Below are 18707 nucleotides of genomic sequence, written 5' to 3'. Positions count from 1 at the left end.
ACTGTGAGCCAAACTGCCCCCTACAGGCGGCCCCACACACCACAGGGAGCCCCAGACCTTAGCCCGTAGTCTGTTAACTGTTTGTGGGCCCAGATATTAGCATTGAATGACTTATCTTAGCTTTACTATGTGTGGACAGACAGCCTAGCTCACACACTGCTAGGTACTTTGGACTTATCTATTGGAAATCATCATTTTGTGTCTCCAAAGGTCATCATTGAACATATAGTTTATTTTGCTTATGTTATTTGATAGAGTATTTTAATTATAGGAGGGGAAAGTTTAGAATCTGTTGTTGTTTTCCTCAGTTTGCTTTAATACTGGCATTTGATTCACATAATGTGGTTTGAATCAACAACACACAGTGAGAGAGAGAGAGAGAGAGAGAGAGAGAGAGAGAGAGAGAGAGAGAGAGAGTGAGAGAGAGTGAGAGACAGAGAGTGTGTGTGCTCTTCTGTTTCCCACAACTGAAATGCCTTTCTATTCCTCTATCTCTCTCTCTATTTCTCACACAAAGACACACCATTTTTCAACAAAAATCATCTTTATTCTAAAATTGAATAGTGGTGATTTGTTGATTGAAATAATGAACAGAATGTTATTCCAGTTGAGAGAATAATGAACACCGTGTCCACACTCTCTCTGCTCTTGACCATCTGAAAAACAAGTGCGGCTGAAAATAGAGTGTGTGTGTGTGTGTGTGTGTGTTAGCATGCGGCTCAAATTAGCGTTGTTGTAGCGGGCCTTGGCAGGAGAATAGATTTTGACATGCAAAGAAAAAAACATACGGCGCTGCTTTATTTTTTTCATTTTTATTTAAAAAATTATAATAATAATTTGCAAAGAATATTGTAGTTTTTGATTTAGTTTACTGTTAATACAATGGAATAGCAGATAGGTTGATACAGTAGCATATGTCCTCCCGTGCTAGGAAGACTTTTCTAAATCAGTGCTCTCAAAACAAGTACACCATAGTAACAGTACCTATGGGTAACAGGTGACAGGTGGAACTAACCTGCCAGTAACCGTAGGTCAAACTAATTGCTAACACACAGAGAAGGATACACACAGGTCTAGTATGCTTTAATAAGAGCCGTAGATGTTCTGATATGAAACAATAGCGTACTTGGCAGAGAGACAGCAGTGGTCTTTAGTTTAGAATGGGGCCATTGTCCCACTGTTTACACTAACGAAACCCCGAGAGCAGCTTCAGCCAGTGATGACCTCATGGTTTAACTGCTACACACACACACACACACACACACACACACACACATACATACATGCACACACACACACACACACACACACACACACACACACACATACATACACACACACACACACACACACACACACACAGACAGCTGTGTGTTCAGTTATGTTGTGCAGATGCCTTCATGACTCATTCAACGCTACAGAAATTAAAAATATCTGCCAGCCTGATCTGCTCGTAACGCATTGAACAAGTGACACAATTTAAAAAAAAATGTGAGTGTGTGTGTGTGTGTGTGTGTGTGTGTGTGTGTGTGTGTGTGTGTGTGTGTGTGTGTGTGTGTGTGTGTGTGGGTAAGCTATTGTCTTGGCTCTAGGCCTTCAAACGTCCCACAGTGGTGCACTTACTGGGCCGCCATTTTGTGTCAGATGGGAAGCTGACTAATTGAATTACAAGGCATCCGTTTGTGTGTGTGTGTGTGTACTGCTGTGTATGAGTGTGTACGTGCATGCGTGCGCACATGTTGTTTACGCCTCTATTATTCTTAAACTCCCGCGCACCAGCCCCCACTTGCCCCCCCCCCACCCCAAATGAACTGGTCTGAACACGTAGCCTACCTGGCACTTGCCAAGTCATGTCATTTGAGTGTTTGAAAAGCATCATCTGACCTTTGTTTTAGAAAAAGGCTTTTTTTTCTTGCTTCCACAAGTGCCTCAAAGGTTTTCTTGTCAATGAAATGACCTCAGCAGGAAGATGTTTGCTGCCTTTCTGTCCTTGTGAGGACATTTGGCTTCTACAAAGACCTCTCTCTTTCTATCTCACACACACACACACACACACACACACACACACACCCACACACACACACACACACACACACACACACACACCACACATAGAACACGCACATGAATGCCTGCTGCAGATGTGAACGTTCCCCATGTGCATTCCTGAGCCCCAAATATTTGGCTGCAGAAAGAGGCAGCCGAGAGCGCCACTCTGATTTGCTCCAAGGCTACGATGAATATCACATGTTATCACACACACACACACACACACACACACACACACACACACACACACACACACACAAAATCAGCCTGTTGTGCTTCTCGCCTGCACCAAAATGTCAAACTCAATTTGTACACGTTGTAAGGATCAAAATAGTTTTTTTAATACTCAAATGTGTCCACTTATATGATGAGCTTTTACAATTTTGAAAATACAAAAATATAACAATATTAAACTCATATATCCTTTGATATTCCAACAGCAGAAACTCATAAATCCAAATTGTGTATTCTTTTTATTTATTTTTTTCGCAGTTGATTTATTCAAATTTCTCAGCTGTCAGAGCTTCCTCGAATGCAACACCAAGTATGGTTTGGAGAGCGCTGCCTGCTGACGGCTAATTGCCGTGTTATTTTAACCTGACAAGCTGTCAAAACCTTTCTCTCTTTTTTTTTGTTGCCTAATGGAAAAATCTAATTTGTGTTACCCCAAAAAATAAAGTGAGAGAGATTTATCGGTGTTTCTCATACAGTCGCTGAATATTGACTTTTAAACATATGTTTTATAAGTATGCACAATGACAGGTAGCCTCAGCAGTGGTTAGTCCTACTGGTTTATGACCATTATGACACATTGGCCTCCACATATATCCTGCTTTGATGCTTATATTTAGCATGGACAGCTATTAATGCATAGTTTAAATATGGAATCACACATTTACATGGATTTATATTTTGCTTAAAACATGCTCCACAATTTAGGACATGAGAATACAGTATAGTACGGAAATAATTTTGAGGTGAAAAAGAAAGGAAAATGAATGAGGACCTTGGTAAAAAAAAGAGAGGGAGAAATCTTTTGTTAGATAGAGGTATAAAAGACGGAAATTAAAAAATGTAGTCCGATAAAAACAAATGATCTAAAGCAGAATATAAATGTCCGAAGAAGAATAAGAAGCAGGAGATAATGTACAGTAAAGGAAAAGAAACATGGATGTTAACAGTGGGAAAGAGGCTATGAGCTCCATAAAACAACAGGTTGCTTTTGTTAACCTTGTTCTAATGAGTGCACTGGCTTCAACAAAGCCACGCACGCACACACACACACACACACACACACACACACACACACACACACACACACACACACACACACACACACACACACACACACGGGGGTAAAACACACTCCCTGTCTTGCGGCTGTAAATGCTGTGTGGATTAGTTTTCATCTTTAATGGCTGTTTTCATTGCGGGGCACGCTCTTTGTAAAGTATACCTGAACACAGAGCGCAGAGCGGGGGCCTCTCTCTTTCAGCAGCAGAACACTGACTCTGAATGAGCCTCTCAGCAGGCAGACAGCAGGGCTCACACCACGTCTGGCCCAAGACACTGATCCCAGGTCTGTACAGACAGAAGAGCCGGCCTATAGTCTGATGATCTCAACTCTCCCATCTGGATATTTTAAATATTTTGCCAAGAACCTCCCATTTTACCCAGGACTTTGAAAACTGCAGATCAATGGTAGACAAGTATATCCCAGCATGCATTACTACGCAATCAACCAGCGACAACACTAATAGTCTCCATCCATGTTAGAGGCCAGTGCGTTGCTATATACAAGTGATGCAACAACATACTATGTTCAGCCGTCTTTTAAGTATGGAGTGTTAGCCTGCTAAAACTTGCTAAGTAGCACTCATCACAAAGTTAAGCTAAGGCAAAGCTGCCTTGACTAAAAAGCGCTATCGGAAATAATTGTGTATATACTTAACTTGTACAAAGTCCTACACATGTGGCCAAGTGGAGCTGATAGGCTTGATCATCTTTGTGTCAACTCATTTGACAATGGCCTTGAATGTAACAAAGTAAAAAGTTACTCACTAAGGCTTTAAGGCCGGCACTAGCATACTATATTTAACAGTACGTCGTACATACTGCATAAAAGCGGTCAGAACATTTTTTAGTTACATGCTTTACAAGTCAGCTACCTGGCCTTTTCTAGTAATACCTCTATTGTTTATTGTGGCACCATTCATTGTCTTTAAAATGCTCACATGACAGAGTGTGTCTTTACTCCACAGGTTAGGAGTGTTCACTTGTTGACTTCTCCTCCTTCACTCTCAAACCAAAGGAAGTTGCATTAGGAAGTTAGCGCCACCGTAAGCACTTCCCCTCAATTTGTTAAATTTCTCCAAATGTTCCGTTTGTTAAGTCTGAAAAGGGAAAAAATCACAGAAAAATCACCATAAGGGCTGTTTTGCATTTTTAATTAAGAAACTAACATATGAATATATTTGCATATTATTGAGTTGCAGATTAAATCATGCATACATAATTAGCGTGCAGCAGCGCTTGCTCGTTTGCCTCTCTCTCTCTCTCTCTCTCTCTCTCTGCACTGTGCTTACTGTTTTTTCGGCAAGCTGTGGTTCTGATGAATGCCAGACACACACACACACACACACACACACACACACACATTTCTTCAGACACACTTACACACCCTCTCCAAACACTTTCAGTACTCTCAGTGTGTTGTGTGTGTGTGTGTGTGTGTGTGTGTGTGTGTGCGCGCATGTGTGTGTGTGTGTGTCTCACTCTCAGTTTGTTTTTTGGGAGGAGAAATTAGCCTCTGATTTTCCTCCGTCAGAATTGAGGCCACGTCAGGTTTTTTATCCTGATTACACCGTAGAGAGAAATTGAAGAACTCTTTCTTTCTTTCTTTCTTCTCTCTCTCCCTCTCTCTCACTCCTTTAGTCTGTCTTATTGTCTATCTGTCTATCTAGACATCCATCCATACTTACCACAGGGTCACTACATGTTTGAGTTGGGCTTGGTTTGTGAATGTTACTTAGCTAGATGTATACTAATTATAAACTTGATGTGTACAGTACTTTTTTATACAAAGTTACAATGTGCTTTAAAGAGCATACTGCATACTAATTACATTTTATTCGTTTTTTCTGGTTGTTTGTCCACAAGACTCCAACACACTGCAGATATATGTAAATGAATGGACGGAGGAGAGTAGGAAAGTGTCAGTTTTCAAGGAGTTTTGCCAATAAAAGTTTATTACTATTGGCATTGGATAGGTTTTTGTGTTAAGTCTTATTAGTGTTTGGCGTGCATTTGTTTGGCGCTTTTAGCCATTAGGGTTCCCATCATGCATTGGGGGATGTAACGATGGCCTGTCAGTGAGCCCAGATGTGGGCTATACACACACCTGAGCCCCTGTTTATTTTCACCCTAATAGTATGACCATGAAAAGTCACGTTGAATTAGCTACTGGCCGTGTTTGTGCCCGCTGTAACCGTGGATACAGGAAAACTCATTTTGATAGTGAAACTGAAGAGAATTGATGATTTTTCTCATGTGATGGTTTATAAGGCAATGTCCAAAATAGTTTTTCCTCTGATTTCTATGCAGATATATCACTTTGATTTGATGTTACATTTACCCATGATGCACTGTGGGAATTCAGGAACAGTAAAAGGCGGGAGTTTTATCAATTGACTTCAAAGACTTAATGTTAGTTGAATCTTTCTAGAGTTGTTTCCAAATCCTTTTCCTTAAGATCTGACGGTGTAAGTGGTTCAAACATGTGCAACGGTAAGATGGAAATATCTACGGTTTTCACCTGCCTCATACTCGTGTGTGTGTGTGTGTGTGTGTGTGTGTGTGTGTGTGTGTGTGTGTGTGTGTGTGTGTGTGTGTGTGTGTGTGTGTGTGTGTGTGTGTGTGTGTGTGTGTGTGTGTGTGTGTGTGTGTGTGTGTGTGTGTGTACATGTCTGGTCCAGACTCTTCAATCGTGACGATAACTTTATTGTACTAACAGTGATAAAGCAGCAGTGTGTGAGGGGTTCAAGATTCTCTAAGCATCTGCCCTGTCGTAGTGCCCTTGAGCTAGACACCTTTAGAAGATGCAGGTGGCTGACTTTTGCACTCTGACCTCCTTAGAAAGTAAAACCATATCGTGTGTGTGTGTGTGTGTGTGTGTGTGTGTGTGTGTGTGTGTGTGTGTGTGTGTGTGTGTGTGTGTGTGTGTGTGTGTGTGTGTGTGTGTGTGTGTGTGTGTGTGTGTGTGTGTGTGTGTGTGTGTGTGTGTGTGTGTGTGTGTGAGTGAGTGAAAGAGTTCTTGGCCCTGTGGCTGCTCCATGTGAGAGAAAGAAAAATAAGGGGAGTTATCGCTAAAAGAAAAAGAAAGGAAGATGAAAAGGGAGGAATGGAAGAAAGAAGGACAAAAGAAAACTATGAAAAATCATAAAAGAAGGGAAAAAAAGGAAAAATTTAGGTTTTCAAAAAAAAAAATTAAGAAAAAAAGGGAAGAATTCTTTGTGGATATGGCCCAGAGTGCAAGCTAAGGTGGGGGCAAAGTACAGAGACAATTGAAGTTTTGACATAATAATGGCCCTGGATGATAATAAGCCATCAAAAGGTATTGTAATTCATCCTTCATAGGGAACATACATGTCTCTGATAAGTTACATGGCAATTTGCCCTTTGGTTGCAGTTTTTAAGACAGAAAAATTATTTGGAGTCAGTAGTCAAAAAGTAAAAGTTTGAAAAGACAGCAAGCTAGACACACAGAGTGGAAAGACATATGGTGAGTCAATTCACACAACTACAGAAAGAGACCAAAAGAGACGTACAGAGAGAAAAAAGGGCGAGAGACACTGGGGAAGACAGCGGCGGAGCAAGAGAGAGAGAGAGAGAGAGATTGACAACTGGGTCTTGTAATGTCTAAGAAAATCCTGTCAGCGTGAAATCGGGGATGAAATGTGAGATTATAATTCAACCAGGGATTAACTGTCATCTCAGCACTGCAGGGGGGGAGAAGAAGAAGAAGAAGAGAGAAAACAGGAGGAAGACAGGGGGAGGAGGGAGAGGGGAGGGGTGGATGGGGGGATTATATTTAGGAAGTATAGAGGAAGACTAGTCATGGGCACGAAGAAATTGGGACGAAAATAGGATGTACTTTTGCATTCCCACGTGGTTGTTAAATACAGCAAAATAAGAATGAAACAATGAAAAAAAGAAAGGAGGATGAAGAGGAGGAAGAAGAGAAGATGCTTGAGAGAAAGAGGGAGGATGTTGAGTGGAGGAGGAGGAGAAGGTCAGGAGAATGGAAGGGACAAGTTCTATCTAGCGTGACCTCTGGTGTCTTGTGAAAGCATATCAGACTGTGGCTGTTGTCCCATATACTGTGTGTCTGGGTGGGAGATGGTATGCTCAAGGGTGTCTGTGCTTTGGAAACAGGTGTGTAAAGTCGAGACAAATGCAGGTGACTATGGGTTACACATTTTTACCTGAATATATCATCATGAAATTTGATAGCCGTTGATTGCTTACATTAAACAAGGAGACCCAACGTAGCTAGCATATTATACATGGCCGTTTACAGAGCCTAGGCTGTGTTTTAACACTGGAATTTTCTTCAGCGCACACACAGTAAAAGTATGGACAAGGTAGTGGATTGTGAGGAGATATTCACTGATTTTGACAAAAAAAGTGATTTTGACAACAAGCGTTCTCCAGAATCGCTGACTCCACCTTCAACAAAGATATTCATTCTTTAAGTTGAATGGAATTTTGAAAAAAAAAAATGTATAGAAAGTGCACGAACCGCCTTCTTCATTTTAAAGTGCTCCTCCTCTTTTATCATCCCTTCCCTTTTCCCCTCCTCTCTACATATCTCTTTTCCATCCTCTCTTTCCCACTCTGACCAACATTTACTAAATGTTTCCCTCCTCTCCTCTCCTCTCCTCCTGCCCCATCCTTTCTTCCCCTCCATCCCTCTCTCTCTCTCCTCTCTCTACCTTACCCCCCTCTCACCTTTTCATTTCCTGCTCTCCTCTGCTAATGCCTCTCCTTTCAGCGCTCTGCCTTTCTTCCTCTCCTCTCCTCCCTCCCTCCCTCCCTCCATCCTCCTCTCTCCATTCTTCTTCATCTCTCTCTCTTGCAGGTTTGTTGACCAAGCAGGCGTCGGGTGCTACAAAATTAAAAACGCTGTCTCGGCTTCTTTTTCCCCCTTCCTCTCTCAACCGGGTCACTCTTATTTTGGGTTCTACACAATTTTTTCACTTCTCCTCCCTCCCTCTCTCCCTCCCTCCATCCCTCCATCTCTCTCTCTCTCTCTCTCTCCATTCCCCATGCAGTCTGGTTTGGGCACAATGCTGGGAGCGAGCCAGCACTGCAGACAGATGGTCCACTTATTAGATGTGCATCAAGCCCTCCCTCCCCTTTTCCTGCAGCTCGCTTTTTAATCAAATTAAAGCCCAAAGAAGATAGAGAGAGAGAGGGATAGAGAGAGAGTGAAAGAGAGGGAGGGAGAGAGAGAGAGAGAGGGAGGTTTGGGAGGTTGTTTTTGGAGTCTATTATTTTTGTTTGAATGGGAATGAATGATGACGGTGTTAATATGAAAATTTGGATGACTGAGCTCGCTGTCTGTCTGACTGGTTTTAATGACGGCCTGTATCCCCATTTCAATATTAGTTTGTTTTAAGACTGCGCACAAGAAAACATTTCTTTCAAGCCCTGGTCAATTTTGAGTTTTTTTTTTAGCCATATTGCTTCCATAACATGACATCTGCTTTCATATACAGTAAGGATAGATCAAAGGTCGAACATGTACATTGCGGTGCTTACTTGACTAAAGCTTGTTTGTTTGCGTTTGTATATTTCTCCTATTAAACCATCCTTTAAAAAAAGGCTTGAAACAGTCCGTATCCAAAATCTGTTCTGTAAAAAACTTTGAACACTGATATATTGTAAAAGTGATATAAATATTAAAACTATAGATATCCACCATCTAGATGTTTGCTTTGGGATGTACATTCATTCATTCATCATATTTGTATTTGTTTTATATTTGCAACTTGTAATACAGAAAAGTATTGCTTTAATGTAAGTATGGCAAATTAGCTAATTCAAAAAGAATGTACCTGCTGTGTCTCGCCTTATGGGGGAACTCCACCAATTCCACACATGAAACTCATTTCACCTGTCCGACCAAAAAAAAATAATTAAAAGTACGATGTCTTCTATGGCTCTGGGGGAGTTTTGCCCATTCTGACATAGCAACCGATGATGTCATCAGTTAAAAACAGCAGTAGTATAATAATACTGTAGTCTGTTAATGTGAAGGGTGTTAAGAATGGGGCAGCTTGGCTAATATTGTCACTGTTCACATTGTAATCAAGCCCTCAGGTGTACCAAACCATCTCTTTAATCCCTGCTCCACTGTTCATTGTAGACACATCCAAAAATGTCAGCGCTTATTTATTTCAAGCAACGAGAACTATAAGAGTCCTTGTTGGCAGAGCTGAGTCCGTATAACATTCAAACTTCCAATGGAGGCTCGGTGGTATTTGACAGTTTTTACCTTTAATTTTCCAAAGGCACCATTTGTGTTACAGACACACAGCTGAGCAGCTCTTCATTGTTTCAACACAGTTATTTAGACCAAAGGCAACATTAAACACAAAGCCAGTTGTCAGGTGCCAGACATAAAACCCAGACAAACATTCATTTTAAATCATGTGGGAGGTATGTTTGGCGCCTCCTACTGGCCACTTTGAGTTTGAACTTAAAATATATCTTAACTGCACTTCATTCTTCTCTGATTTACTATAACAAAAGTAAAATCTAAAATAATTCAATTGACTCCAGTGGTTTCTGACTAGGCAGAATGTATGGAGGAAATGAATTGGACGTTTGCCAGTTATAACAAAGAAGCACATACACATAGACAATAGAGTTCAGTTTTAAAAATGCAACCTAACTCTTTTAAGAAATGTTATTCGAAATGATTGATTAGAAAACAATATAATAGTCTGGTGTATTTTTAGTAAACTATGCAATTAATTAATTAATTAATACCACTGTCATATATAAGATTTTACTTTTTAAATGCCTCTAATAAACTGGAATCTCTGATCTTATAGAAGCTGTTAAATGTTGAAAAAAATAGTCAAATCACTTTTCATTAAACGCATGTAGTCCAGTTTGAATGGATGAGTGGAATCTTTGTGTCCTTGAACAAGACACTTAACCCCCAAACTGCTCCAGGGGCTGTGCACTGTGGCTGACCCTGCGCTATATGACCCCTACTGGGTGGGATAGGCCCAAATACATATTTAAATTGTGTAAATTGACAATATTGCACCTGTCCAAAATTGCCCAATCAATCAAACTTAGTCCGCACGCCTCTCTACGGAAGCCCTAAACAGACATATCTCCAATTCACAAGTTTATTAACGCATCATCAGAAGAAAACAAGCGATTTCTAATTGACCTTTTGATTTTTGTTATCCCGTCATCATGAGATTAGTATAACGGAATAAAAATGAAAATATACTGCCATGTCCCTTTAGGGCTACCGTTCCTCTGAGCAGGGACACCTGAGGATCAAAACATTGGGACGGATTTATTTCATTTGATACAATTTAAGGAAAGAGGAGAAAAACCAAGGGAGGTGGACGGATAGGGGGAGAGGAAAGAAGGGAGGAAAGAGTGAGATTAAATAGAGGAGGAAACGAGAGATGAAATGAATCAACAAAAGAGGAGGAAACAGGAAAGGAGAAGAGGAAAGAAGTGCTGAGGAAAGAATGGAGGAAGACGAAGTTAGGACACCAGAGAGGGGAGATGGGTAAACCATGGAGGGAGAGAGAGAGAAGGGGGGAAAGGAGATGAGTGTGTTGAAAGCAGCGCGCGGTCTGGAAGCTGCTGGAAAAAGTGAATATTGGGCTCAGTCAGTTCAAAGGCAGGCGGCGATCCGCAGCACAGGCTCGGGGAGGCAGGGAGGGAGGGAGGGAAGGAGGGATGACTTCCAGATTGACTGTGGAAAGTTGAAAGAGTGTCGGCGACCGCGCGCGCTCCCGCCCGCTCCAGCGTGTGTGTGTGTGTGTGTTTACGTCTGTCTGTGTGCGCTACGTTCCAGGCTCTCGTTTGATACATTTTCCGTTCGCGCGCTCCCGTGTGTGTGTGTGTGTGTGTGTGTGTGTGTGTGTGTGTGTGTGCGAGAGAGGGAGGGAGATAGAGAGAGCGAGAGAAGGGGAGGGGCACCGCTCTCTCTCTCTCCCCGCCTGCTTTGCATATTCCGCGTGCCTCGGCTCGGCCATATGGGAAAATGCAACTGGAGGAATTGTCGGCGGGGGAAAAAAAAACACGCTGTGGCTGCAGCAGGAACACGCGAGCGGAGCGGCGAGGCGAGAGTTTGAGATCACAACAGCAGACCAGAGGAAAGTTTAAACAGGGGAGATAGAGAGGAGCGAGGGAAGAGGAAGAGCGGGATAGAGAGAGAGAGACGGAAAGGACATAGAGACGCGCGGAGAGGGAAAAGAAGAAGAGTTTTCCCTTCTTTCCGTGGAGGAGAGGAACGATGTATTGTGCGTACACCATCCCCGGGATGACAGGCGGCTCACTCATGTATTACTACAACGGCAAAGCGGTAAGAGCGGCTCCTCCATCATTCCATCCATCCTTCCCCTTTAGTTCTCTTTCCCCGCGAGGGTTTGGGAGTCAGACGGAGAGAGAGAGAGGGATGGAGGCAGAGAGAGAATGGGAAAGACAAGGGGAGAAATAGAGAGAGCGAGAGAGAGAGGGAGAGAAGGTGTGAAGGTGAAGAGTGTGGCTTTTTACGCACCAACTTCGGTCCGCCGCGGCGCGCCAAAGTGCGCTCTCTCTCTCTCTCTCTCTGCCGGGGTTTATTATTTTTTTTGGGAGAAAGCAGCAGTGCTGTTGTTTATCGGATGGGGAAATACAATGTTGTGTGTGTGTGTGTGTGTGTGTGTGCTTGTGCGCGCATGCGTGTGTGTAAGTGTGTGTGTGTGTGTGTGTTTTCGCGCGCGCGCACGTGTGTGTGTGTGTGTGTCAGTGTGAGGAGCGCGGGGAAAGTGACAGTAGCTGCTGGATAAAAAAAGGTTGGACGGACTCCTGTGAAATGTTGATCAGTGCGTGTTTAGAGCGCACCTGCGCTATACAAAAAATGGTCTAAAATCTGAGGTGTTTCCAGTTTGTCAACAGGGTTGATTTGTTTGTATTTTGAAGGCATCGGACGCTTCCTATTCAGCTCGAAATAATCCGCTGGCAGCTTTATTTCAGCCTTTCTCTTTGTCGCTTATTTCTCATTTCTTTAAATGGACGTAAACCCAGCGAGAGAAGGGCCTTCTTATAGAATTACATCCAATAGTTTATTTTTACTGATCGCGAGTGGTTTGGGAGATCTGTTGTTTTAATGTTTTTTTTTATACATCTATAGGTTTTTCTAGAGTATTTTATTCAGGGTCAAGTTGCTGCTCATATTTGTCATTTCTCCCCAGACTGCCTACATGTTTTATTTCTCTGCCATAATTTGGCCTAAAATTGTGTTTGTGATTTATTTGATTTATATAATTACTCCTTAATTTACTCATGATTTAAGATGTATTAACAGGCCTATTATTATTTTTAAATATCAATATCAGTGGTATTTTTTTATTAATTATGATTATTTATATTTGTATTAAAATTACAATGGCATGATATGAATAAAGCTTATTCTTAAAATGGAAAATGAAACCCATCTCTCTATATTTATATGTAGAGATATTAGATTTTTAAGTGGTCATTTTAGAAAATGACCACTTAAAAATCTAGTATCTCTGCAATCAATAGATATTTCAATAGATTGAAATATACGAAAAGGCTCTATGATGTCTCAAAAACATTCATCCAGCAACTATGAAGCTGTCTGACCTCCTGTGAACCTGTCTGTCTGTCAGTCTGTCTGTCTCGCTGTAACCTCCACCTGTAAAACACCAATGACAGGATGTGTGTGTGTGTGTGAGAGTCTAAGATCAGGGTGTAAAGCGGAGCGAAGGCGAATGAATTTCACAGGTTTTTTTTTCTCGCGTAAAAGCTCAGGAATTTCTGCGAAGTCGCAGGTGCAAATGAAGATGGAAGGCTGGGATTTCCTACACATCCACCTGTCAGCGAACCTGTCTCTCTCTCTCTCTGCCTGCCTTTGTCTCACCTTTGCACTGTTAATTGCTGCTTTATAAGTGAGTTTCATAGAAAGAAAAGGAGCAAAGAAAAAGAGGAGAGGACGGAAATAGCCAATCAGAGGAAAAAGAATAATTTAATAATTTTTAAAAGCCTTTTCATCATATAGTAAAAATACAGGCACACTTGAACAAGAATGAGGATCAACTTACAGGCCTCAATTCTTTTATCAGACACAAAACAAAATGAGAATATGTTTTTGTTAAAGAACACCATCTGAAGTTTAATTATAATTTTCCCATTTTTTTTTAGTTAAAATGCATAATTAATATTTTTTTTGTATTTCTTACAAAGGCCTATCCATAATCCCCCTCTCTATATTTTATTGTATTTCATTATTGTGTATTTAATTCCTCTCATCTTATATTTTACATTTTTTCAGACCAATATGTGAAAATAGATATTTCCCTGATTTTTATATTTTTTTCTTGCCGTTATCATCAGTGTGCGTTCACATGCTTTTGTAGCTGATGTAAACAGAGCCTCCGTTGTTTGAGCGCTGCCTCTCCCAACAGTCGTCCTTCTGTCTTATGTGTGTTGGGCGGGGTGGGGGGGGGTGTCTGTTGGGGTCTCCGGCCTCCGTTCGGCCTGCTGATGGCTACCGTGCATCGACTTTATTTGGAGCCTTTTTTGCCTTTTTTGTCCCTGCTCTCTCCCCTTAGTTTTTTAGGGCCTTCTTTGTACATCAGTAACTCAGAACCGCAGTCTATGCCACGGGGTTAGGCTGTGGCACTGCTTTGTTTGAGGGCTGACTGACTGGCTGGCTGTTGGATTGTGCCAAGCGACGGTCTCTTGATCCGATGCCAATAAGCCCCTTTCCATTTTCACTTCACCCCCCCACCCCCACCATCAATGTCCCACTCTGTCCGTACGTGTCACAGCTTGTTTGTACGCGCCCGAAAAAAAACACACAAATAAGAGAACCCTCCATACTCAAGACATTGTCATTTCTTCGGGCTCCAACCCGTGCACGTTCTGAACATTGAGTATCATTTGTTACTCTCGGACCAACGATTTAGTCTTCCAAAATGTTATTAAGGTTAGACTGAAGCCCTCTTTTGTGTCAAATCCTCAAACCTAATACGCCCATTAATCCCATATCAAATGCACTCTGACGGGCCTTAAATGGTTGTCTCCTGTTCGAATGGATGTATCTTTTGGGTTTGGTCTTGATGGCTTGATTCTTGTCCTTGTGTTTTGATGTTGTCAACGGAGCCGCTGCGATGCGAGACACAATTCTGACTTCATCTGACAATAGCGTTGTATCTTAACGTATTGTATGTGGCCTTATATCCTGTTTTTCGTACCTTCGACCGGCTGATTTCGAGGGCGTTTGGGGTGATTCTGTGCCTGTTCGTGAAAGCATACCGAAGGCCCCGGCTATGTGTGTTACGGAGGCACAGAAGTGGAGCAAGTGGAAAGTGGGGCAGAGTGGTCTGTGTGTGTGTGTGTGTGTGTGTGTGTGGAGACAGTAAGGCTCGCTCAGAATCTGCTAAAGCTGGGGCCCGGCGAGACAGCACAGAGGCTGGGTCGAGGCTTTGGTTTTGGGGGGGGGGGGGGAGTATGGAGAGAGTATGGAGAGAGAGAGAGGAGAGGAGGAGGGTGAGGGCCCAGGCCTGAGCTCCGGTTAGCGGCTGTCGGCTCGCTAACTTAAGCTCCAGCAGGCTTAATGAGGCAGCAGAGAGCCGCGCTAAAAACAAAAGGCCTCATTTAAAAGCCGGCCCGGGCCAGCCGGCTATTGTTATGCTAACGCGGCGTTTGAATATTCAGTAAGTTTTAATTAGGAAAGGGCCTGAAGCAGCCTGCCAAAAAAAAATTGAATCCTGCAGTCCTGCTCTCTCTCTCTCTCTCTCTCTCTACAATGTGCAACTATACGAGGAGAAACACACACACTTTATACATGTTAAACTGACCGATCTGTCGCTCTGCAATTTATTTAGCGTTCGCTGGTTTTCTGAGGGAGACGACACATAGAATGTGAAAATTGTCTTTATTCTTTTTTATTCACAGATTTTTGGTTTATGTACTACAATAACAGTTAGATACAACATATTTTTTAATTTTAATTTATTTGAACATTTTATTTTTTATTCAAACAGAGTGGACCAAAGAGTTGTATGTTTAAAATATGTTTATAATTCCTTAAGAGAAATTGTTCAATAAATATAGAGTCCGTTCGCTCTGGGTCAGCAGAAGCAGCCGTATAGAGCCACAGTCAGTCAGCAGGAGGGCAAAGGTCAAGGTCACAGGACATTACTGGTGCTGAATAGGAACACTTAACATCTCATTTCAAAATAGAAAATGTCAGATTTATTTAGTTGAAGATTTCAACCTGTAGACTTTGTTATGAAAGATGTTGGCAAATTCGAATTACGTTTGACATTCAATTGTTTTCCACAGTATGAAGGCGGATGGGACATTTCCATTGTTATGTCCTGTCACTTTACTGGACCGGCCTCCATTCATGGAAACATTTTAAAATCTCTTCTGGTGAAAATATTAAAATGAGTCAAACTACAGAGACAAGCTTCTCACGCCCGCAGCACGGACTATGCAAATAGTGTGTTTGTGTGTGTTGACTCTGTTGTTCAATAGAGAGCAAGTTTGTGTGTGTGTGTGTGTGTGTGTGTGTGTGTGTGTGTGTGTGTGTGTGTGTGTGTGTGTGTGTGTGTGTGTGTGTGTGTGTGTGTGTGTGTGTGTGTGTGTGTGTGTGTGTGTGTGTGTGTGTGTGTGTGTGTGATGTTGCACGGATACAGTACGTTCTTCTCATTGCTCTTTGTTTGGTAGGAGAAGTAAGTACATGGTATAGGCGAATTGCAGTGTGTGTGTGTGTGTCATTGTGATGCGTGCATGTGTGTGTGTTTGTGTGTGTGTATGTGTGTGTGTTTGGACATCCTGTGTGCTCAGTAGGCTGGAATTGGAGCACAGCGTGTTATGCAATTACAATTTTATAAATAGACACATTGTGTGTGTGTGTGTGTGTGTGTGTGTGTGTGTGTGTGTGTGTGTGTGTGTATGTATGTATGTATGTATTTTATGTGTGTGTGTATTCGGGCCTATATCTCCATCTGCTATAGTTATTCTGTTTGATCTACCTTAAAAAAAGGTTTCATTGTCACGTATTATATGTCTTCCTTCATAAACAATGTTATGTCTCTATGAGTATGGTGTTTATGTGTGTTTACACATGTCTAAATGTGTGTGTTTTTGTTTTTCTCCTTTCAAATGTTGTCTTAAACGCTGAAAACGTTTTTTTGATAGTGTCTTTGTATGTTTATAGTTTTTATGTGTGATGTGTTTGAGTACACACAGTGTGTTTGGTTTGATAAGAGTTAGTTATATAAGGATTAATCATTTCTGTAACATAGAAAAAATGTGTGTGTGTGTGTGTGTGTGTGTGTGTGTGTTTGTGTATGTGTGTTACCCTCCAATCTGTACTTTAAATACAATCAGTGTGCGTTTGTTGTATTTTTCTGAGTACTGTCATACACTCTCCTAAACCTTCTACGTATCGTATAAACCCATTCATGCTTTAAAATGTGTGTGTGTGTGTGTGTGTGTGTGTGTGTGTGTGTGTGTGTGTGTGTGTGTGTGTGTGTGTGTGTGTGTGTGTGTGTGTGTGTGTGTGTGTGTGTGTGTGTGTGTGTGTGTGTGTGTGTGTGTGTGTGTGTGTGTGTGTGTGTGTGTGTGTGTGTGTGTGTGTGTGTGTGTTTGTATGTATGTGTGTGTGTGTGTCCACGCACCTTAAGTGCTGCCCTGTCAGTAGGGTCAATCAGTTCTGTACAGTGACTTTAAACTGTGTGTGTGTGTGTGTGTGTGTGTGTGTGTGTGTGTGTGTGTGTGTGTGTGTGTGTATGTGTGTGTGTGTGTGTGACACACACCGCTCTGGCTTTAACTTAATCCTGCTGCATCAGATTATCTGACACTGATGCCGCAGATACACACTGATACACAAAGAACTGCAGATACACGGACACACACACACACACACACACACACTACCACACGCCTAATGCAGTTTTACACAGCACACTACGTTTTTGTGATTACTGAAGAGGAAGTAGACATAATGATGTGTTTACTGACCTAATTCAGGTTATGGAAATCTGGCTGACAGGTGTGTGATGTTGACTATTTTGTTAGTGTAATAAATCATGAATTTTATTTTTATTTTTATCCCTGGTAGCCTACCTTTCGAGCATATTTAACCGAATAATAATAATAATAATAATAATAATAATAATAATAATAATAATAATAATAATAATAATAATAATAATAATAATAATGTTTTGGATTTGGTTCCAGGATTTAAATGAATGACAATATCACAGAAGAGTTGATTAATTTTTTTTGTTTCATATAGGTTTGTCTTATATGCAGCATATTTATGTCAAAGTGACCCATTTGTTCGCATTTGTTTGTGTTGATTTCAATTGGTTTTGTGGATGCAGGACCTTCTTTCATTTCAATATTGAGTCAGGGGGACGATGAGACTTGTGTCTTTCTCTATTTCCTGTCTGTTTCCTCTGTTCATTACTAATGTAGGGGAATGATGGCTAATCAGCAGGTCATTAGTGATGTCATAGCTGCCACATGTTTGGAATAGGGAATGTCAGACTGGCTGCTGATGAAGAGCTAATATGCCAGTGATAATCAAAGCTTTTCTTCTTACTTTGTATTCATACATTGTGCTTCCATCCACTTATATAGTTGTTAAATGTACTGTGGTCCAGTGTTACATTTTGGTTTATTTTCACTGTTTAACTTTCTACTGACTTGCATTATGTGCTTCAAGGCCTGAGCTGCAACGTCACCAATACATTTGTTTTATTTTGTTTTCAGACAGAGGCCATTGAAATTGTGTTGAATTTTCACTTTTTTAAAAGATTTCTGAAAAAAATTATTCAGAATTGGTCAATTTATTCAATAGCAGAATAAGGCATATAGGCAGTTTTTCAATGAAATACAATTAAGTTCTAAAAGATGCACATGTAATCCAAGCGTACCAAGCTAGGGTACCATAAAGAATGTATTATGACATTAAAAAAATAAAAAAAAATGGATGTGGAGCCTGCCATCAATGGGCTGTGAGATGTTTAAATAAATGCCAAGATATTTGAAGCTGGTCTACAGCTTTTTGGCCAGTGCTCATGTGCAATACTTTTGTATCACAGCATGGATTCAATCAACACCTAACTGAATGGCTCTGCAGTTGATCACTGTCGCTGCTTGGCATTATATTAACAGTACAGACTCTGTGCTCCTGTTGCCTGTTGACTGAAATCACTCTGCTCCACCCGTCCAAAACTCTGCAACATGTATTTATATTTGGTCTTAGAAAGCTTTTATGAAGCCTAGAATACCAGCGGTAATGTGTCTCGATGCGACTGGGATACGTCAAAAAAAGCAGCAAAAATAAACAAGAGGATCTGTCATAT

At 41.3% G+C, this 18707-nt stretch overlaps 1 protein-coding gene across 4 annotated transcripts in view; it reads left to right on the top strand.

Moving 5' to 3' along the window:
- Positions 1-18707, top strand: part of tcf4 (transcription factor 4) — a 209879-nt gene that overhangs the window by 131032 nt on the left and 60140 nt on the right. Inside the window, exon 1 of one of the 4 annotated variants that reach the window (XM_080046965.1) lies at positions 11381-11674. The exons of the other annotated variants lie outside the window; for them this stretch is intronic. Coding sequence (XP_079903091.1) covers positions 11606-11674 — 69 coding nt within the window. The 5' untranslated portion in view covers positions 11381-11605. Of the gene's footprint in view, positions 1-11380; positions 11675-18707 lie in introns of those variants that run through there. 4 annotated transcript variants of the gene reach the window in all.

The sequence above is a fragment of the Ammodytes marinus genome (genome assembly GCF_949987685.1).
Source record: "Ammodytes marinus genome assembly, chromosome: 18".
Taxonomy (NCBI): domain Eukaryota; kingdom Metazoa; phylum Chordata; class Actinopteri; order Uranoscopiformes; family Ammodytidae; genus Ammodytes; species Ammodytes marinus.
This window is presented reverse-complemented; position numbering and strand designations above follow the sequence as displayed.